Source organism: Dermacentor andersoni, chromosome 2 (assembly GCF_023375885.2).
Source record: "Dermacentor andersoni chromosome 2, qqDerAnde1_hic_scaffold, whole genome shotgun sequence".
Classification (NCBI taxonomy): domain Eukaryota; kingdom Metazoa; phylum Arthropoda; class Arachnida; order Ixodida; family Ixodidae; genus Dermacentor; species Dermacentor andersoni.
In genome coordinates, this window is record NC_092815.1 from 16186988 (window position 1) to 16209934 (window position 22947).

General features: G+C 48.2%; 1 protein-coding gene across 1 annotated transcript; it reads right to left on the reverse strand.

Annotated features, from left to right (window-relative positions):
• Positions 1–851: 851 nt before the first annotated feature.
• On the reverse strand, positions 852–19227 carry LOC126542871 (sulfotransferase ssu-1-like). The gene is made up of 4 exons (XM_050190007.3): positions 19147–19227; positions 16991–17117; positions 4084–4468; positions 852–2718 (listed from the first exon to the last, which is right to left on the reverse strand). Exons 1-4 carry the CDS (start codon positions 19173–19175, stop codon positions 2456–2458), a joined length of 804 nt encoding a protein of 267 aa, XP_050045964.2. The 5' UTR covers positions 19176–19227; the 3' UTR covers positions 852–2455.
• Positions 19228–22947: the final 3720 nt, after the last annotated feature.

Genomic DNA, 22947 nt, shown 5'->3' on the forward strand with positions numbered 1-22947 from the left:
GTGCAAAGTTCCTCCTTGGCTTTTTCAAAAGGAACGCGAAGCGCAGGATTAGAATGCTTTGATTTACGCAGTCTACCGACACGGCGTGACAGGTGCAAGATATCCCGGTTAATCCAAGGAAGGTTATTATTCATCTTTTCTGTTTTTAATGGAACATAATTATTGATGCAATATTTCACTGACTCAAAACAATCAACAAGACTGTCAACATAACATTCGGTACTGAGCGACAAAAAATGGTCAAAGTTATCTGCCAGATTATCAGTGATAGACGTATCGTCAGCCTTGTTAAAATCATGAAATACGGAATAGCTGAAGCGTTTATGTGGGATATGATAATGTGTACGAGAACTGCGTTATGGTCCAAGATTCCTTCCAAGAGATCATACTTAAAGCCGAAATGAGCAAGACTGTCACTGATAAACACTAAGTCAAGTGTGGAGTTCTGCCGCGTATCCTTATCAACTAATTGCATCAGGTTATGTGACAAAGAAAACGTAATTAAATCTACAAACAGAAAGCATTAGTGGCGGAATATGCGAGGGAAGGCCAGTGAATGCTGGGGACGTTAAAGTCTCCAAGAACGATTAAGTTAGAACTGTCGAGGCTATAGTCATGCATAAAAAACGAAATATTATCGAACAAGTCATTAGGGCTATCAGGGGGACGATAAACAAACAGTATTGTGTATTGTGTGTATGCAATGAAATAAATAAAAAAAAAAGACCACAAATTGTTAAATTCTGATTATGCACTATAGTAACTTGACCACGTAGCACCAAGCAGCCCGCGGACCGCTTTGTGGATTTGCCCACTGGTTGGGGACGCTGCCAAAGCATCAGCACCCAAGAGAGAGAGAGAGTAAACTTTAATGAACACCAGCAGTTCTGTCGGCTGGGCCTAGGCCTCCCACGATGGGACGTCGAGGTCTTGCCTCTTCGCCGCTTCGTAGGCCTGCTGGGTCGCCCAGAGTTGGTCGTCGAGATGGGAGCTGCGCAGGGCGGCGTGCCATCTCGACGAGAGGGTCACGGGATTAAGCACCCAAGATACATATTAATAATTGCCCCATCCCGTTCTTTATTTCCTTTTCACCTACCTGTTACGTCGTCGCACCAGAACGATGGGAGAAATCTCGAGAACAACCAGAGCCACAGCGTGCACGGAAAAAGCCGTTTTTATTGCGCACGAGATGGGTAGGCGAGCGATGACACAAGGGTTATTAGTAAAGTTGCTACGCAATGATTGATCGCGATCACATCGTCCCATTTTCATTGGCAAAAAAAAAAAGAAAAAAACACTCAACTGACTTACAACGCAATGAAAGCAATTAAAACGCTTCATCCAAAAGTGAGATGTTTCAAAACACATATATGTATGTATATATAGTCTGCGGCTTACCGATATTTTCTGTGCCCCTGGCTCAGGAAATCTTACCAAACACGGAAACTAGAAGCGTCCATTATGAAGCTGCGCTGCCGTATGCCAACGGTGAATTTGTATGTACACACGTCTATACCGGTTAATTATTCCTTAGCATCATGCTCATTCAGTGGCGAAGCGGAGACAGAAAAAAAATATTTTTGTCCTGTACGCGTTTTTCTGTAATACGGGGGGAAATAAATTGAGGCACCCTGTAATTTTGGTCTATACATTCATATGTGTCTGTAATATATACCCTGTCTTTTGGAGCCTCTAATATTGGATTCAGCCGCAGAAATGTTTGTACGGTAGTCCAGAATTACCTCATTGGATCTAATCGATTACCACGCAAGTCTCTCGCAAAACGCCCCGGAACCTTTCGCCACCACACGAGGAAGCATTGCGCAAAATGCGTGATATCTCGCTAATGCCGGAAATAGGTTGTAACCGCACAAAAGCGTACGTCATCGAACTGGGGGAAAAGGGCGGTTGGGAGAGAAGTTGCGGCGAATCAAGGCGGGCAGGCCAATTCATGACCTTGCCCTCGTGCCGCACGCGATAGGCTAGAATAAACAAGGGCCGACAAAGACATCGCAGGACACCGACTGGATAAACAGCTCAGTTGTATCGCCAGAAAATGGGGGTTCACAACTGGCTTATTTTTGCCGTGTAAGTCGTGCTACTTGATAAACAAGGAACGCTCAATCGGGTTATCTCTTTATCGACGCTATGTAGCAACGACTTAGTGAACAGCTTTAGTGTTTGTGGTCTGTCAGTTTCGCAATGCAAATTTATTCTCAATAAAGACCCGCGTCAAGAAAACTACGCATGATAAAGCTTGAATGTCGAACTCGTCGTATTCGTCAGGTTGCGCTCCGTATGTACGGTTGCGGAATGACGTATCTTGAATAACTGCCCTTTCGGAAGCCTCGCATGCTATTTCCGCAATGCTTAACTATGGCGCGAGAATAAAACCCTATTCGATGCCACAATTTTGGCTGTAGCCGTGACATTATGCGTGAGTCGCGAAACAGCGTCAGGCGGCGGGCCTGTCGAAGCGCACGATGTACCGCCACAGGTTGGCGATCTCGCTGTTCCCGAAGCGCTCGTAGAACTTGCGGTCGAGGCGTGCCGCCTGTGCGGGCGAGAACACAACCTTCCACTCGCCGATGCGGCCCTTGGCCAAGTTGCCGAGGTGATCCTCGTCCTTGAAGAACTGCGACATGTACGAGTAGGAACTGCGGTGGATGAGCTTCTTCAGCATGTGCCGGTCCTTGACCATGGTCCCAGCTACGCCACCTGCAGAGAGAGAGAGAACCCTTTAATGAAAGGCAGAGATTTTAGCCGGCGTATAGACATCGCTGGCATGCTACCCTGCGCGGGGAAGGGTATTGGGGAGAGAAAAAGAGAAAGAGAGAGGCGCAAGAAAAAAATTATCGAATAAGCTTTTAAAAAATTTTAATTAAAAAAAATGGGCAGTGAGTTTTCTGACACATAGGCAACGGCGTGGAATGGTCCTTCAGTGTATGCACCGTCCTACAATGAAGTGACAGAATTCGCTGCGTGAAAGGTGCATGAGGCTGACAGAGTAGAACTAAAGTTTGTGAAGTTGACCAACGTTTTCGACGTATCTAAAAAAAAAAAGTTCATCGCACGCCTCTGTTGCGTGAGGCAGGCTAAAGGGCCTAAGACACAGTCAACTGACAAAGGTCTCTGTGTCCGCCAATCCGCCAATTTGGCCAATCCGCCAAATTTACTTTGTCATTCCGTTGTGCGCCACGTGTCCACTTCCACCGACGAAATGCCGTTTCATGGGCCCAAGGGAATGACGAAGTAAATTTGGCGGCCCGCCGGCATTGAAGCACTAGGCCAACGCCGCAGACAGCAAGGAGATAACGCAAGCTGCTCGCGCGGCCGGACCGGTGGTGACCTCGGAGACGTGACGACATCGACGACACACAGACGCTCTTTTTCCAGCCAGTTTCGGTTTCAAGGAGCCTGCCAAGGGGAACTAATTGTTCGCGTAGCTCCAACATTAAATCTGCTATTCAAAATGTGATCGTTGGGATAGATAGTATCGAGGATGGGCTTCAATGTACTCATATGCTGTTGCCACCTATTGATGATAATTAGAAAGTTAATTACCGTAACTTCGCTGATTTCGCACGGAATTGCGGTAATTGCTCTGTATCTAGAGGCTGCCAATTCGTATACACTCGAATGGTAAACATAGCGTTAACGTGATTTATATTTTCCTCATTTTAAAAATTGGGTGCAGCTAAAAAAAAGAACGCCCTGTATATCCTGATACATATTGGCGTTTCGACAGATCCTTAAACTTGAATTAAATGAACACTCCACTCATAGGATTAGGATGTTTGTGATTTAGCTCCTACACAACGTACTACTCATTGCATTCGCTTTCATATTTGCGTTGGCAGCATCCAAGTGTCGCGAAAAGAAGAAAAACCGTGCGAGCATGAGGCTTTGCGCTTGGTTTTCTTGTTTACAGGAGACCCGATGGTGAGCAAATTTACATGCACCCATCGCCGCCTCCATCCGCTGCATCAGCTTTCGCGCGGAATGGAAAGCTTATTAGGAAATTGGCGAGGCTGCGATCACTTCTGAAGCGTACTGAGAAAAGTGAAATGTATCTGCGCTCACCGATGAAGTTGGCAAGCATGAAGATGTGGCTCTTGTGGTCGAGCGTCATGTTCTCGTAGGTGAGGAAGAGCACGTGGCAGTCCTTGCGGTGCACCCAGTAGTGGATGATGTGGTCAAAGTAGTCGTTGTAGCTGATGCGGCCCCGGATGAACCACTCGAAGAAGTTGTCCCACAGGCCCTCCTTGAACCGGTAGATGTTCACGTGCCTGATGTAGTGGTACAGGGCCACGCAGCAGTCCTTGGGGTTGCGCGTCACGTAGATGTACTTGGCCATCGGATTGACGCGCATCTTGTGGTAGGGCAGGTGGGAGCGCACGACGCGCACATCGTCGGCCGCGCCGCGCTCTCGGGGCATCAGGTAGCCGGACTCCTCGAGGTTCGGCATCTGCGCGGTCGGGGGCGTCTCGAGTGCCGCGCACTCGATGGGTGACGCTGCCTAATTAGACGCTCCCGCAATGCGCCCTTCCGCTCGCCCCAACACGACAAAGTGCGGTCCCCTGGGAGCGGCGTATATATGGCCCGAGGCCTGACGTGGGTTCAAGAACGTATCCTATAGCTAGTGTAGCTTTTGAATCTCGAAAAAAAAGAGAAAGGGAAACGAAAGTACGAGAAGAGTCACGTCGAATTATAGAAATCTGATTGCGGAGTTTGTGCCTTCAGACGCATGGCTGAACCCCCTGTGCACTGTTCTCAGCCCGCTACTGAACGAAGGACTCTGCGTGGCAGTTTAACGCTATCGCCATTAAATTAGGAAGGACGTGCGCCGCTGCCATGGTCCACTTGGCGCGAGTAGGTGATTACGCCGCAGAGAATTAATGAATTTCACTGACGTCCAATGCATTTCGATAAGCTCGATGAGAATTCTCCTCGACCACCAGTTAGAAATTAAATTGCGCAGTCTAACGTTCCGAAACAGCCAAGCGAGTTATGAGACACGCGCAGTATAGGGGAGAGCTCTAAAATGACTTCTATCGGCTGGGGTTCCTTAACGGCATCGAAAGCAACGTACCCGAGCGCTCTTGCATACCTCCCCCATCGGAACGCAGTCGCCATGGTAAGGAATCGAACCCGTGTACTCGTGCTCTGCAGGGCAGTGCTATAAACCACTATATACGCTACCATGGCAGGGAGTCTATTGGATGATGGGGCTGAATCGTTAAAAGTACACGTCATGCTTGTCAGGATCGCTTCGGGATTGTTTTGACCTACTTCACGACAACAAAAAGAAGGAGAAGAAAGTTGAAAGGTGATCCAGCCTCTAGTTGAAGTCGATCAAAGACAATGCCTTCTTGGGCGAGTTGGCGGGGGGGGGGGGGGGGGGGGAGGGGGGGTGGCTGAGGAGCATGTCACAGCGCACGGCACTCCAGCGCGTCACCGTCTATAAAAAGAGCGTCGTACTGTATAATTTCTTTAAATTTTTTTATTGCACTAGCTTCGGGAACGGCCCACATGTTTAGACTGCAGTGTCTACGGGATCCACCCACGAAAAGAAGCTACAAACCAAGATACCCCATACGGACAAGTGGAGGTAATTCGCTAAGAAAGACATTGTCTTCAAAAAATAATTCTCGTGCGGTTTTCAATCCGGCTCCATCCAAGCATGCATTTAGCTGCGTCGTTACTGTAACATTTACAACAGCAACCGTACATTTCCTCAGTATTCTAGAGGCCCCCATTTCTTCCAAGTACACTTGCCGCGTCTGAACCAACCTAGTATATCGCTTAATTCAGTTCGAATCCTTCAAGTGGCAAACATTAATAGACTTTCATAATTTCCTGTGTGACCGATCTTCTTTTTGTGCATAATCTTCTTTCCACCATTGCTTATGGCTTATGGTACATGTTTCGGAAATTAACAGCGCAAAACAGAGAAGGACGAAGGAAAAGAAAGACACGACACTGGCGCTGACTCACAAATGAAGTTTATTTTGAGGAAAGTCACACTTATATACGCAAGCCAACACAGGCCAACATGTCAACAACTAAGCGATTGTGCATGCGCATTAGCAGGAACCCTGGTGACTTGTCGGAACACACGTGGAAAACATCATTGCGTCATTACGTAGATAAAATCAGTGCGTCATGCAAAGCATAAAAAACCATAAACCCAATAGAAAGCTTCCCTATCAAACTTAACAACAATCTACCGTGAAACACTTCCTTCCATACGTCGATTCTTTTTTGTTAAGTCTGACAGACGGTCTACTAACGCATCTTTCCCTATCAATATGAAAAGCTTCCATAATCTCCCTTGTGGTTTGGTGAAATTAATTTAATTATGGGTTTTACGTGCCAAAACCGCTTTCTGATTATGGGGCATGCCGTAGTGGAGGACTCCGGAAATTTCGACCACCTGGGGTTCTTTTACGTGCACCCAAATGTAAATAAACGGGTGTTTTCGCATTTCGCCCCCATCGAAATGCGGCCTCCGTGGCCGGGATTCGATCCCGCGATCTCGTGCTCAGCAGCCCAACACCATAGCCACTGAGCAATCACGGCGGGTTGTGGTTTGATCTTTATGCCAGAACAAACAATCAGTTTTTTCTGCTAACGGTCGGCACCCACACCCTCTACAATGCAAAGGCAAGTGCAAAGCCCCCGTACCTTTTAATGACGACCAGTGCTCCTCTAATCTAAATGTTCATGAAGCGGTCGGTCTGGCCCGCATAAACCTTCCCGCATGACTGAGGGACAACCTGTACACAACGGAAGATCTACATATAACGTGTCTACTTTTTAACTTCTCGGAACAGGAAATGCATTCCTTGCCATGGCCCAATAAGGTTTTGTGCAAACGAGAACAAATCGTACCATGTTCGTTGGGCGCGGACATGACCACACGCACCCCATACTGTTTGAATCTCAGCGCTGACGCCCGTTATTGCAAACGGGTCGCAAGCCCCAAGGGTAGCGTTGGCCTGGCGGCCTGGGGCACTGGAAGCATCCGAAGGTCCCGGCAAAGCATGAGTCGACTGGTAACAGAACAACTGGTTTATTCTAACATCGCAAAAGAGCGGGCGGTCAGGTCGACCGAAGTGAGAGACGGGAGAGCACGTAACTCGACAGAAGAAATCGGAGCCTCTCTCCCGGCGTCCGGGGGCAGCTGCTTTTATAGTCTCGGAGTCGAGGGCAAGAGGGAACGCCTCGATAGAGGCGCACGTTACGGGGCACGGACACGCTGAGAGACATGTTGAGACGAGTGTAGTGACGCATCCGCCAGTGGGGCGCCGATCAGACCTCCTCGCTTCACACTTGGGGAGCTCCTCTCCCCGGCTGCCGCGCTTTGACAAGCGTGGGCACACACACACACACGCACACACGCACACACGCACACACGAAGACACGTGGCACTGAAACACGCCTGGACGCGCTTGGCGGGGAGACTGCGGGAGCTCCGAACGGGCCAAAATGTCCGCCGCTTTGAACGAAGCTCCGGCGTCCGTTGCATCCGCGCCGGCTATACCGCGCGTTGTAGGCGAAACGTAACAGACCGCCCCGCCGGGGGAAGGAGATCCCGATGGTCAGGGGACTGCATCCGCTGTCCGGAGGGATGTCGCTCGATGATGCTCATAACCGAAGTCGGGCGTCCTTCGGCGTTTCTTGAGCGCAGCGCACAGAGAAGGCCTCGTTCTCTTGTTCAGGTTCACACAGGACACTGCAAAGTGACTTCGGGAGAGTTGACATTTTTGTTCTCGTTCCCGGCAAGCGTTAGAACTACGCCGAAACTCAACCGCTCAGTCAGCAAGCACGGCACAACCCTCACTAAGCCCTGCCAGGCTCTTTCCCCTTTTATACTACTGCCTAGTTCCTTACAGTAGTTTAGCAGCACTCAGAACACGTCCACAAATTGGAAAATTGCACGAGAAAGCACATCATCACTTTGAAACACTACACAAAAGCAATATGTTAAAAATCCTGCCTCAGGAAGAAAAACATCAGTAACAAACAATTTTGAGGCTGATTCCCACGTTAGGGGCTTCGACTTAAGCCATCGGCGTTACCGTTGAGACTCCCCTTTTTGTAACGCACCTCAAAGGAATGTTGTTGCAAAGCGAGGCTCCAGCGCAGGAGGCGGCCATTTGTGGAAGAGATAGTCTGCAGCCATTGGAGAGGGCAGTGATCCGTCTCGAAGCATGCGAAGCGGAGATCGCAGCGAGCGACCGTACACTAGCTCAGCTGGCGAAAACCCCGTAGCCGCATGCGGCGCGGTCCTTAATGCAAACTTCACCCCAGGCAGACACAGCTCCCAGTCAGTTTGATGTTCAAAACACAATGCTCTCAACACGCGCTTCATGACGGAGTGGAGCTTCTCAACGGAATTCGACTGTGGGTGGTACACTGAGCTGTCTAACAGCTTTACCCCACACCTTTCGAGAAAGGCTGTCGTCAAAGGGCTAGCAAACACTGTGTCCTGATCTGACTGGATTTCCGCAGGAAAACCAACTCGCGCAAATATGGACAGTAGTGCATTGACTATCTCAACTGAGCTGAGTTCTTTAAGCGGCACTGCTTCAGGGAACTTTGTCGCTGGGCAGATCACAGTCAAAATGTGTCTGTACCCCGTGGCTGTTACCGGCAGAGGTCCCACTGTATCAATAACGAGCCGTCTAAAAGGCTCCGTAATCATAGGTACCAACTTCAACGGCGCCCTCGATTTGTCCCCTGGTTTGCCCACCCGCTGACAGGTGTCACATGTCTTCACAAAGTGGTCTGCGTCCCGAAAACACCCTGGCCAATAGTACTCTTGCAAGAGACGGTCCTTAGTTTTCTTAACTCCTAGGTGTCCGGACCACGAACCCCCATGCGACAAGCGCAACAGATCCTGACGATAGCATTGAGGCACGATCAGCTGATCGAACTCCACTCCCCTGCGGTCTAGATACTTCCGGTACAGGACGCGACCTCTTTCCACAAAGCGAGCATTTTTCTTGGCGATACCTTCCTTGACAATGCAGCGTATGTTTTCTAGGCTGCCATCCTTCTTTTGCTCGGCTATCAAAGCCGACCGGCTGACTTTTAGCAACCTATTAAGTCCGTCTGACGTAGGCGCGATGAGCAAATCTGCAGATAGCTCTTCTAACTTTCCCGCATCGGGAATTTCCTCTCCAGTATCTGGTGCCTTTAACGCTACAGGCTCAATTTTATTCAGTTCGGGCGTGCTCTGAATATCAGCTTGCTGCGCCTCTGACCCTTTCTCATTGTTCGACAACGTCGGTCCCGCAACTACCGCCTTTGCAGCGAGCTCCCGAACCTTCGATCTGGTTAAGGCCTGAACGCCTCACCAAACAAAAGCCCCTTCTCGCGCAGGAGGTGATCGGACCTGTTCGAAAATAGGTACGGGTACTGGGGGGGCAGCATAGATGACACTGCGGCCTCCGTCTCAAGTGCTCCGAAAGGTCCTTCAATAAGCACTTTTGCTACGGGCAGACACACGCTATGAGCTTCCACGGCTTGCTTGATCCATGCGCACTCGCCCGTGAACATATCGGGTTCTACGTAAGAAGGGTGAACTACATCCATTGTAGCTGCGGAATCGCGAAGCACTCGGCACTCTTTCCCGTTCACGAGGAGGTCTCGCATGTAAGGCTCTAGAAGCTTCATGTTCTCGTCAGTGCTGCATAATGACAAAAACACGACTTTTGTTTTTGTTTCTGGACACTGCGCCGAAAAGTGACCCGGCTTCTGACACGTATAACACACGCGCGCTTGCCTCGCCTCGAACCGCTTTCTGCGTTCGGCTTCGGTTGCCGCCGTCTCCTTACGTTCGGTCGGACTGCTTTCACTCGCATCCGCACTACGTGTGTTCCCCTTTGCTCTCATGGGAGTGAACTTCGGCCTCTCAAACTTGGAGCCAAATTCACCCTTTTGACCGTCTTTAGCTCCGCGAGCCCGACGCGTCACAAACTCCTCGGCTAGCTCAGCGGCTCTAGCCACCGTACTAACGTCTGGCCTATCCAAGACCCAGTACCGCACGTTCTCAGGTAACCGACTATAAAACTGTTCTAGCCCGAAACACTGCAGAACTTTCTCGTGGTCACCAAACGCTTTCTCTTCTTTGAGCCACTCCTGCATGTTTGACATAAGCCTGTAGGCAAACTCTGTATATGACTCACTTTTACCTTTCTCATTTTCCCGAAACTTCCGACGGAACGCCTCCGCTGACAGCCTGTACTTTTTTAGCAGACTCGATTTCACTTTGTCGAAATCCTCTGCCTCCTCTCTATTCAAGCGAGCGACTACGTCGGCCGCCTCGCCGGGTAACAAAGTGAGCAAGCGCTGTGGCCACGTTTCCCGAGAGAACCCCTGCTTCTCGCACGTTCGCTCAAAGTTAACCAGGAACAAACCAATGTCCTCTCCAAGCTTAAACGGCCGCATCAGGTCAGTCATTTTGAACAATACTCGTTCTCCTGCACCGTGTGCCTGACTTCCATTACGAGCGCGTTCTATCTCTACCTCGAGACGCTTCATTTCCAAAGCGTGTTGACGGTCGCGCTCTTCTTTTTCTTTCTCTTTTTGTTCTTTTCGTTCGCGCTCCTGTCTCTCATTTTGCTCTTTAAGTTCGCGCTCCTGTCTCTCATTTTGCTCTTTAAGTTCGCGCTCCTGTCTTTTTGCCGTCTCCCTCTCCTCAATGGTCTCAAGGCATTCCGACAGCTCGTCATCCTCAGCTTCTAACTCAAGAATAGCCCTTAGCAGTTCCGGTTTTCTGAGTTTGTCTGAGACATCCAGACCCAATTCTCTTGCAAGCTCCAGCAATTTCGGTTTGCGCAACGACTTCAAATCCATGGCTGCTCTGAATGCTGCTTTCTCTACTGCCTACTATTGTCTTGCCGCAAACTAACCCGGCAGCAACGACAACCACAATTACCAGCTCTGTTTCTGACACTAACAAAAGCCTGGCAAAACTCAGTAGAAGAAAGTCCCGCACTCACCAAACCTCGCAGCCAAGAATTCAGCGCAGTCGTTCCGCTGCAGGCAACCAGTCATCACACAGGGCTCGTTGCACTGCTCCCGGATGGTCGTTGTGCTGCTCAGCATACAGTCAACCGCATATCTTCGCTGCTGGCCTCCGTTGTCGCTATCTCACCGCTACCAGCCAGTTGTTAGAAATCGCACCGCTGGCACGAGTTGTTGGAATCTCAGCGCTGACGCCCGTTATTGCAAACGGGTCGCAAGCCCCAAGGGTAGCGTTGGCCTGGGGCACTGGAAGCATCCGAAGGTCCCGGCAAAGCATGAGTCGACTGGTAACAGAACAACTGGTTTATTCTAACATCGCAAAAGAGCGGGCGGTCAGGTCGACCGAAGTGAGAGACGGGAGAGCACGTAACTCGACAGAAGAAATCGGAGCCTCTCTCCCGGCGTCCGGGGGCAGCTGCTTTTATAGTCTCGGAGTCGAGGGCAAGAGGGAACGCCTCGATAGAGGCGCACGTTACGGGGCACGGACACGCTGAGAGACATGTTGAGACGAGTGTAGTGACGCATCCGCCAGTGGGGCGCCGATCAGACCTCCTCGCTTCACACTTGGGGAGCTCCTCTCCCCGGCTGCCGCGCTTTGACAAGCGTGGGCACACACACACACACGCACACACGAAGACACGTGGCACTGAAACACGCCTGGACGCGCTTGGCGGGGAGACTGCGGGAGCTCCGAACGGGCCAAAATGTCCGCCGCTTTGAACGAAGCTCCGGCGTCCGTTGCATCCGCGCCGGCTATACCGCGCGTTGTAGGCGAAACGTAACAATACCTATATATACTAGCCACGTTCTTCAAGCAATTCGAAAACTTGTGCAAATATGGCACCACCACCGGTCTTTTTTCATTGCGCGTGGAATCCCTTGATTTTCTCTTTACCTTATTAGTACCCTTTACCCACTTTATAAGGTTATGACAGGTCCTCCAGATTTCACTTTCCGGGTAACCAGCGTTCTGTAATATCTGAATCTGGGCCAGCAAACCTTCCCTCAACGAATGCTCACGTCTTCTGAAACACCGCGCGCAGCGCGGCGTAAGCAATACCGGTTTTTACTATCTTTGAGTGTCCTGAGGAAAAATTTAAAAGCGCCTTTGACGAACGAGACTTATGTACCCAACACAAGTTGTCCTCCCGAAACCTCATTCTAATATCCAGGAATTGAATCTCATCTTCAGCAGGCAACTCAGAAGTAAGTTTCAAACATTTACCGCATTCCTGAAAAAATCTTTAAAACACCAGCTACTTTACTATTTAGGTTCTGTCTTTCTGTGATGGTCAAGAAATCATCAACGTACCTAAAGACATTAAGGAACAAACTTCCTAAATTTCTGGCAACACAATTTCCAACTCGACTCAGGAAAATATGGCTTAAATCTGGGGTCACCCTCAACTACAAAATCCCGACTTCTGTAAGAACATGCTTCCTTTCCATTCAACACTGATGATTTCTTGATAATACATTGATGATTTCTTGATCATCACACAAAGAGAAAACCTAAATAGTAAAATAGCTGGTGTTCTAAAGATTTTTCACAAATGCGGTAAAGGTTTAAAACTTACTTATGAGTTGCCTGCCGAAGATGAGATTCAATTCCTGGATATTAGAATGAGGTTTCGGGAGGACCATTTGTGTTGGGTATATAAGCCTCGTTCGTCGAAGGCGCTTTTAAATTTTTCCTCGGGAGACTCAAAAATAGTAAAAACCGGTATTGTTTACGCCGCGCTGCGCGCGGTGTTTCAGAAGACGTGAGCATTCGTTGAGGGAAGGTTTGCTTGCCCAGATTAAGATATTACAGAACGCTGGTTACCCGGAAAGTGAAATCTGGAGGGCCTGTCATAATCTTATAAAGTGGGTAAAGGGTACTAATAAGGTAAAGGGAAAATCAAGGGATTCCGCGCTCAATTAAAAAAGACCGGTGGAGGTGCCCATATTTGCACAAGTTTTCGAATCGCTTGAAGAACGTGGCTACAGTATATATAGATAGGTATGGGGTGCGTGTGGTCATGTCCGCGCCTAACGAACATGGTACGATTTGTTCTCGTTTGCACAAAACCTTATTGGGTCATGGCAAGGAATGCAGTTCCTGTTCCGAGAAGTAGACAGGTTATATGTAGATCTTCCGTTGTGTACAGGTTGTCCCTCAGTCATGCGGGAAGGTTTATGCGGGCCAGACCGACCGCTTCATGAACATTTAGATTAGAGGAGCACTGGTCGTCATTAAAAGGTACGGGGGCTTAATTGCACTTGCCTTTGCATTGTAGAGAGTGTGTGTGCCGACCGTCAGTGGAAAAAAACTGTTTGTTGGCAGACCAGCTCTGGGCCGTCCGGCAAGCCGAAGATGCCGCCCGAGTCCAAGGACCGGGCGGCATCACCTGAGGCCACAACAACAAAAACTGCCCGGACCATTCTTTATTTAGTTTCTTCGTCATCCTCCTTGTTCTGGCATAAAGATCAAACCAGAAGGGAGATAATGGTAGCTCTTCATATTGATAGGGAAGGGGAAAGGTGCGTTAGTAGACCGTCTGTCCCACTTAGTAAAGAAGAATTGACATATTTGGAAGAAAGTGTTCCACGGTAGATTGTTGTTAAGTTTGATAGGGAAGTTTTCCATTGGGTTTATGGTTTTTTATGTTTTGACGCACTGGTTTTATCTACGTTATGACGCACTAATGTTTTCCACGTGTGTTTCGACAAGTCACCAAGATGCCTGCTAATGCGCATGCACAGTTTAGTTGTTGACATATTGGCCTGTGTTGGCTGGTTACAAAATTCCACAGTTGTAACCACTAATAATTTATGAAATTACAATAGAATTTGTGAATTCAGGGTAATCATTTATCTGCACAACGCCATATTCGATTTCGTAAAGTTTTTATTGCGATAGCAATTATATGGACACTCCAAGCGCGGAGTGCAAATTGGACACTCCAATTTTCGCCGTCTCCGTCGCCGCGAGGCTCCCCGTATATTTGGGTATATATATTTATATGCTTACTCATGCCTTATATGCGGCTTATATTGCTACACTATTCTATCCCTAACGTTTCACATACCAGGTCTTACGCTTTGGACTAAAGTATTCCTCAGAATTTTGATTATTGAAGCCCACAAACAAATGTCATGAAACGTAACATTCACAGCGCATGCCCTTTATCTTAAATCTTCTCACACTACTAAAAATTATAAGGCAGAACAATATCGGTGTTCAAACCTGAAAGTGATGTAATTTTACTGGCGCGACTTGTTACGGGTAGCGCAGTGGCGTCCTTGCGACGTCATTACAGGTCTTGAACGGCGTGTTAAAGCTTTTCAGTGTGCTAGAAATTTCGGCGCACCCGCGTACAGTTAGAACACTGTCCGGGAAGTTCAAGTGGAACGCTAAACCTTGCTATCGCAGTCAGTGCTTCGGGCGAAGTTGCAGATTTTTCTGTACCTCAAGAAACACGCTCACGCTCACTACATTCCGCCACTGTTTCGGTTCACTACCTTCACTAGCGCGCACACTCCCACGCACGCAAGCACGCACGGATGGAGAGACAGAGATGCACGCTTTTGAACAGCTGTGACGCATAACACCGTATACACGACCGAGTCCAAATGTCATCACGCCGAAAGGATAGACACATTTAGCGGCAGCTGTTAATTGCCACCAACGCGCCAGTAACGCGGGCACCAGCTTCGCTGTACTACATGCGAATCACTTGGGCCACGGCTGAGCTGGCGATTTCGGGAGGGGACATCTCCGTTGCGTTTTAAGAGTCTGGGCTCGTTTGGAAGAATAACTGAAATACGCTCGATTGGACTTGATGTGCTGCATTTTTGAGTGCATCGTGCTTCGACCTGGTGTCAAGCGACGGAATGAGTTGGGCAGTACGCAAGTTCGAGCTTTGCGCATTCAGTTACGCTGTCATCGAGCTGTATATAGCCGGTCTCGCTTGCTTCGTTTGTGTGTTGAGGCCGCACTTCTTACTTTATTTGGGCGTTTATACTACCGGAAAAGGGCACCTTCGTTCGCTGACAGCACGCTTTGTCTCATCTCATCGTGAATGCGCGCCCCGTGCTTCGCTTAACCATAAGCTGGAGCAAAATGCAGTCCAGCCTCTAAAGCCATGGGTGCTGTCCTCATAATTATTATTTAAGAACTGTCACGCACAGGAATTTAAAGGACTCAAGGGAATTTTTTGACGGTGAAGCGGCACAGGTGATGAAAGGAAAGTTCATAGCGTGGTAGAAACTGCTGCTGCACACGTTGCTGGGAGAACAAGCGAAACAAAATCGACTGCACGTGGCACAGACATCCAGTTACGACATGAGGTTAGGGGAATGTAGATAAGGAGTGGTGTACAAAGGTTTGTTGTCACATTGTAAATCGCTGCTAAGTAAATTAGTGACGAATAAACGAAACGGTTCGGACCGCATCGTTCTCCTCTCTATGAGCGAAATTCCTGCGCGTGAATGCACAGGCTATAGGGAGACACAATCGACTGATTTACCGATGGCCACTACCGGGAAATGTGCGTCTGCCGCATAAGCACGTTTGTGTCCAGTAGTCCAACGGCAGCCACTGTCGACACGCGTCAGAATCGGTATAATTATTATTTTATTGTTTCGATATTAGTTTATTACATTATTGTTCAGAGGCCACTGTTCTGAGTTGATGCGCGTTGGGGGAATAAACACACACTGCAACAGTATGCCGTTGCAGCTTGATATCGTGTGACTTGAGCGGCACTCACTCGAAAGCGGCAGCGCAGCGAAACGGCGTCTACGACTTGTCGGGTGCAGTGCAAGCGTGGCCACTTTGCTTCGATTTCGACAGAAGGCGTTCTACAAAGCCTCCCGTAGAACAACTTCTCCAAAACTCCCACCGCAGCGCAGCTCAGACGAGCAGATATATACCGCCGCGCCTTGCATTCACCAGCAGGACCTCGCTTTTGTACTGACCGAAATCAGTAATGGAGGGCGCTGTTGGCAAAAAAGATCTAAAGTCACTACAAAGAACATGGCAACGAAGAACGTCAAACGCAAAGTCAGAGAGGCTGGGATATCTTATCTCATCGGTGGCGGCAATGGAGAAGAAATCTAAAAGGAAAAGACGAAATCAGGGAAGAAACAATTTATGATAATTCAAGGGGAGCTCCTTACTTTTCGAAACCATATCAGGATGCCTTAGAACGCGTAGTTATAAAGCGAGCTGTCCAAAGGAAGTAGCAGCATGTGCTTGCTGCGGTAAAACTAGGGCAACGATGGAGCATGCTTTATTAGAACGTGAAGGTATCTATCTACTCCCCTGTCGGTTTAGGCTCCTCCCGTTTGGTTCAGAGATAGCAGGGGGAAAGCAAACATGATCGCAATAGCGATTAGTTAGAGGCGATTGTATGTTTGGTGGCATAAAAGTAGGGAGATGACAAACAACGGAGGCGTGCCAAAACAAAGTTACCAGTAGTGGTTCAGAAAGCTTGATGCGCACGCACGCACGTGTACGCACGCGTGATTTTCAAAAAGATAGGTAGGACATTAGGCAAAATAAGAACAAGAGCTTGGTGGTGCAACCTACCACTCCGTTGCAAAGGGGACGCTCACAGCATGTATTCATCCTTCCATCCGCAGCGCCACCTGAGCAGCGCATCACGCTCATATTCACTGTCGATCAAGATTGTCATTTAATCCCATGCCCTGAACTCTTGAATAAAACTATCAGGAAAGTTTATTGTGTGTCAAGTAATCGATATACTTAGTTGAAGTTGCGTTCATCCGTTCACAAAGCCCAGCTACAAAAATCTAAATTCGCTACGCACCGTATGATATTAAGATTACATATGGGACTTGACAACATATCAATTAACGCCAGTGACACCCAGATCAAACAAACCGCCCGCTTTTCTTTTTAAATAGAAGCTATGGAAATTGTCGCTATTTAGGCGCAATGACTCGCCTGTTCATCGAAGGCTTTGGCATCTGCCAAGGGGACGCAGTCGTTGAGGAGCAGGTAGACGATCTGAGCCACCCAGACACCGCCACACTTCGGATACGAGACCACCATAATGTCACCCTTCGAAGGCCTGCAGTGATTCGCGCACGCATTTTTGCAATGGGCACCTATAGTTGCTAAATTTACTGTATGTTCATCTATGCGCATGTATACTGGCACTAGTAAAGCTTTTCTTGAACAAGCTTTCAGGTTAACTCGAGAAAGTGCGCACACAAGTGGAGCTTCATTGAAACGAAGTGTGCATATACGGGAGATTTTCAGACTAAGACTAGATGTCTATATAGATATGAGTAAGGATATTTGTTTGGCACTGCTAGGAAGCATACAGTTTTAGCCGACGAGGGTTTTTCGGCTAGCTGGTGCATATTCGGAGCAAATAAGAGTGGAGTACATATATCCCCCTAGCTGGAGAACCATAGGTGTGGGATCCGACGTATATGACTTGCCATGCCAACAACCGCATTAGACAGGCCTCTAAAAAGTTGTAACTGTCGGAATTAGAGTCGTGTTTTAGACACACCACATGCTGTATATCGGCCGTCCCGTCAAACATGAGTCTCCTGCTGACGCAGCAAGGCCGTGATCGCCTGCTTCACTTCTGCATTTTTATACGAACTTTGCAAATTAACTCCGGATGAACGCATCATGCATAACGCTTTAGCCACGATATGCGATACTTCTGAGTAGAAGTCAAAATCAGCATGGCGGCCATCGCAAAAGCTGCGATGATATGATTCGCCGCGTCTACTACGGCAATAATAGTTCCGAAAATCTAAACTGCAGCCGATTACTGCGTATATACAAAAAAAATTATGGAGTATTACGTGCCAAAACCACTTTCTCATTATGAGGCACGCCGTAGTGGAGGACTCCGGAAATTTCGACCACCTGGGGTGCACCTAAATCTAAGTACACGGGTGTTTTGGCATTTCGCCCCCATCGAAATGCGGCTGCCATGGCCGGGATTCAATCCCGCGATCTGGTCCTCAGCAGCCCAATGCGTATATACAGAGCGTCACGAAAAGAGTTCATGCAAGTGACGTTGACAACAAATGAAGTCAGTCGAACTGAAAGTTAATCAAAAATGCGCGTCCGCCGGCGGAAGCTAGCATAATTCGTTCACAGTTTGTTCGATAGAGGGACGTTCGTTCGAGCGGTATCTCAGCGCATTACACGTGCATCATTCTGCCCCCTTAGTCAGTGGCTGGAATAATGTGAGATATATGCGCAATGGCACGCGGTATTCACCCTCCCTCAATCAATGAAATGCTACTCCGAGTTATACTAACAAGTGCGACACACGAACTAGTGTTCGATACAGGAGCCATATTAGTACATCATCATCATCATCATCATCATCATCAAATGCTACTCCGAGCTATACACACAAGCGCGACACACAAATTATAGTCGGATACAACCCGTCTACAGTGGAGCCCCGCCCACGCCCTCATAACAGCCAGCCACTGTTCCTCCGCGAGGCTGCAAATACTTCGGACCTCAAACTTTTCCTGTTACCTATAAATAAGGCGGTAACCACAAAAATAGAATTATAAGCGCGTAATTTTGTACGTTTTCCCTCGTCTATTATAGTGGAATGGTGAAAGCCTAATTACATATTGAACTGAAATGAAACTCTTGCTTCGCTGTAACTATTTACTGTCAAGTTTCACTTCAGTTGGCATGAAGTTTCATGAGTAAAACGGGATCAGCAGTGAAATTAAATGTGCCGCCGACTTTTGAAGAGTGAGAAGCTCAGGCTTCATACACTTTGTCCGTGTCTCTTGCACACTTCATCGCTTCAGCCGATGAAAGACTATTCAGGAACAGCAGACGCTCCGGAGGTATCAAGTACGGCGCCATTTTGAAATGGTCGCATGACGACGATCTTTTTTGTTGGCTTCTGCGATTGGCTGGCGGAGAAAAATCCCGCGCGGTCCGTGTGCCTTCGTAGCCAACTGCTATTTTTCAAGTTGTATCCTACTATATAGTGTTCAATACACGAACCCTTCATGTGTTCAGTACTACAAACCCTTCCATTCACGACGACGTTAAGTGCGTTTGTACAAATTTTGTTTTTTCAGTGCAGCAAGACTGACCTGTAGTTGAGGGCGTAGCGCAATGACATCTCGTCAACGTTGATGGGCAGGTAGAGACCGTCAATGATCACGTACGTCGGAAACCTGGGGAACCCAACGCCGAGAACTGTATGCATGCGGCGAATAACTGCGGGAAAGCGTTATCCTGGTACGGGTCGGCTGTAACGTCGAGACAGGATGACAAGACAGCTTAATGAGGAGGAAAAAAATGTAATCGTCGTCGGTTTATGCGGTAGTTGTCTTCGACGGTTATAATTGACGATATGGCAAATTCCGGTAGCATGCAAGCTTCCCCGCGCATCTAAACTGTCCCAAAGCACCCACTAGTAGTTATAGCTCGAGACAGGTGTTTTCAAAACTCTGACAGGGTGACAAACCGAGGGCTGCAGCGATCGTGACACCGCTTTGCAGGCTTGTGTGGAGAAGCGCACTTGCGGATTTTGCGCGTCTTTCAGTACTAGCAAACGCCAGAAGCGATACCACGTACCGAACGAGTTCTTTTCAGATATACGCAAAGAGGTGGCACTCTTGTCGCGCACCGGCTTCTCGCAGACACAAATCAATGAGCGGGTGCAGCAGGCCGAGTGCACCATACAGACAGTGGAAATGGAGCTCCGTGCAATAACCGGCCGATGGCCTAAACGCGCCGGATCGGTTCAAGAACGTGCCTGAGATCCTTGGCCGTGTACAGGACTTCCATGGGCGGCTCGTCCTTCTTCTCAGGCATGTCCTTCTTGGCACCTTTCTTGGCGCCCTTCTTGCTGCTAGCCTGGGACCCGGGCTGGCTGCTGCCGCCAGCCTGGCCGCTCCCACCCGCTGAGGACACGCAATGGAAACACCTCACAATCAATCCACGAACAAATCATCCGTTTGAAAAGGCAGGAGTACAAAACAACGACGCTATAGAGGAAGCGAAAATGACAGTCCTTGTGTCCGTATTTTGTACGCCTGCCTTTTCGTTCGACAAGACGAACAGCGCAGATGACAAGTGATACGAACGCCGTCTAGCTGCGCTGTTCGCCGTGCACGTGCAATGCAAGGCAACTCGTCCAGTTTTGGAGCTCTGCAGCCTTTGCGTACCACCAATATCCCTATAGGAACTTGCTCAGCTTTCTGTCGTTCTAGCGTATCGATTTTGAACATTTGGCACAATACAACAGTGTAGACTAGGAGACTGTGTGGTAATGTAAGACACTATATCGCAACGTTGATTTGATTTTGGTTTGATTCGTGGTGACTCGAAGATGCCAGACACTCGTTTTTCAAACCTTTTTAATGCGATTAGCATTCTTAGGATGCTTAACGCACATTAATGGGCTATCGAGCTGCCGGGCTGCATGGGTTTCTAACCATTTTGCCGCCGATTTAGGTCACTGTGTAACATAAAAGTGGGTAGAGCATCGGGCTGCTGTGCCGAGAGAAGCGCGTTCACAACCGAACGTCGTACCAACTTTGTTTTTATTTATTTAGGAAATACTGCCGTCATTAAAGACCAGGCAGGAAGGGAGGGGAACGGATAATCAATTATGCGCACATGAAAAAGAATAATTATTTATGCAAGAATATACAATGGGCGATCAATACAAAAAACAAGATGAAAGGGAATAGCCAGTAAAATAACGAAACCCAATGTGTCTAGCGTGCACACACACACACACACACACACACACACACACACACACACACACACACACACACACACACACACACACACACACACACACACACACACACACACGCATATATATATATATATATATGTATATATACACACACAAATCACTTCGATTATACGGTCACATTCAATAATTACAGTCTGAACAATTATCCCTGCAGATTACACAAAAAGCACTAAGATATTATGAACGCAGCAAAATGGTGTAAGCAGTACATAAAAGCTCGGCCTCAGTCGGTGTTTATACCGAGCAAAGCTTTCTCGAAGCTTTGCTCGGCAAAGCTTTCACTTTGGGACCCTCGTCTGTATATTTGTCATGTAATTACTTCTTTTTTGGAACCAATAAATCTCAATATGAATATGAATATGAATATGAAATATGAAGCCTTCAGCACAAACAACAGCTGATGGCAAATCGTTCCACTGAACAATATTTCGAGGAAAAAAAGAAGAATATTTGAATATGTTTGACCGAACAGTGTATGGGAGCAGGTTATGCACATGACGATGCCCGGACGCGCGTTGTAAGAACGGCTGTACATATAGCTCTGCGCAGGTATTATAAACGGAATGCAAAAATTTCAGGCGCGTGAATTTGCGGCGATTTTTGAGCACAGGGATGTTATTTTCCTTCATTAACTTGGTAGGAGAATCTGTTGATCGAAACTTTGAAAAAGTAAAACGTACAGCGCGCCTTTGCACCGTCTCAATTTTTTTGAATATCTTTTTTGTACTGAGTATGGGTCAGTGCGCGTGTGCCGACTCCAAAGGACCTCTCTGGCGCCAAATTGGAACACTGGGTTACGTGCAAAAGTTTGTGTGTCGCTCTTCAATGAACCTTTGACGCCAACTTGGGTAACAGTAGTCCTGTTTAAGTTTTACAGAACTTTGAAAAGTCGCCTGTGGTAGATAACACAATTTTAGTCATTGATCCAAAGAGGCGGACATTGGAGGAGAAATCGAAACACTTAATGAATTATTTTACGGCACATATTGCAATTTACGAATTGTAGCCAGTGAGTTTGCAAGGCGTATCCACTTGGAATTAATTTCTAAGATGGCACCAGTTTCGCTGGGGTAACAATAGGTGCATGCCACTGGGAATGGGGCGACCTACAATGGCAAGATATCATTTAAATTTTTCCGATGCTGGGCGAAATCGAACCCACGTCACAGGGGTTCCTCAAGGACAGCGACCCGACGCTTTAGCAGGCCGCGCCACAATAGCACCGGGTACGTGTCGCTTTTCGATTAGTGTCTTTCACGCCAACGCGTTAACGCGCTGCGCCATGAATTCACTGGGTATGTGCCGCTCTTCAATGACCCTCTCGCCAACTTGGGTCACTGAGCATCATTGGGTGCGCGCGAGGGAACAATTCTCAGCGTTTGCACGCACCGGCGCGCCACGCTTCTCGTCTCGGATGTCATGCGCTAACCTCTCGGCAGCAATGGCGCAGTGTGTCCGGAAAGAAGCGCGAGAGAGGAGCCCGGCTGGCGCATGACGCGTTTCTCAGTTTTTGGACGCAACGGCGCACTATGCAGGCCACGCGCAGGCTTTGCGGCGCCGCCGCGAGATGGCGCAAATTGTTAATATGGAAATGCGCGAGAAAGGAGTCCCGCTGCAGTATACACGCCTCATTATACATAACGTGTTTCCACGGTAGCAATACGTTGTGTCGCTATATGCTGAGTCAATGCTAAAAGCATTACCGTTGACAGTCATCCTGAGATGGGTTCTGCCGAGTCGTATTTGTTTAATAACCGCCGTATTTGCACAGGTCTCTAGAAGCAGATATCGGGACTCTATAGCCTGCTTTCCACATCCAACCAGTCGACCACGACTAACATCGGCGCTTAGTGGTGCGGCTGCCATTCGTGGGATATGTCGCTAACGCTCAACGCTACGAGAAATGGTTAGAATGCGACAAGCAGCGTGCCTTTGTAAAGTATACCTACCCCGGAAGTATCCGGAAGCCTCACCACAACGACAAAATGAATGGTGTTGTCAGTGCCATCATGACGGCATACTTGGAAGAAAAATAAAGATATGTGGCAAAAGGCACGTCATGTCCATACCTTTTAACCACCCCCCTTTTATAGCTAAAATGAGTAATTAACACTTATAT

Excerpts from the sequence above, each read along its gene's own strand:
- LOC126542871 (XM_050190007.3), bottom strand. The coding sequence starts at position 19,175 with ATGTCATTGCGCTACGCCCTCAACTACAG. Across the intron at positions 17,118-19,146 it reads CGCTACGCCCTCAACTACAG|GCCTTCGAAGGGTGACATTA; the intron begins GTCAGTCTTGCT and ends GAATCACTGCAG. Across the intron at positions 2,719-4,083 it reads CATGCTTGCCAACTTCATCG|GTGGCGTAGCTGGGACCATG; the intron begins GTGAGCGCAGAT and ends CTCTCTCTGCAG.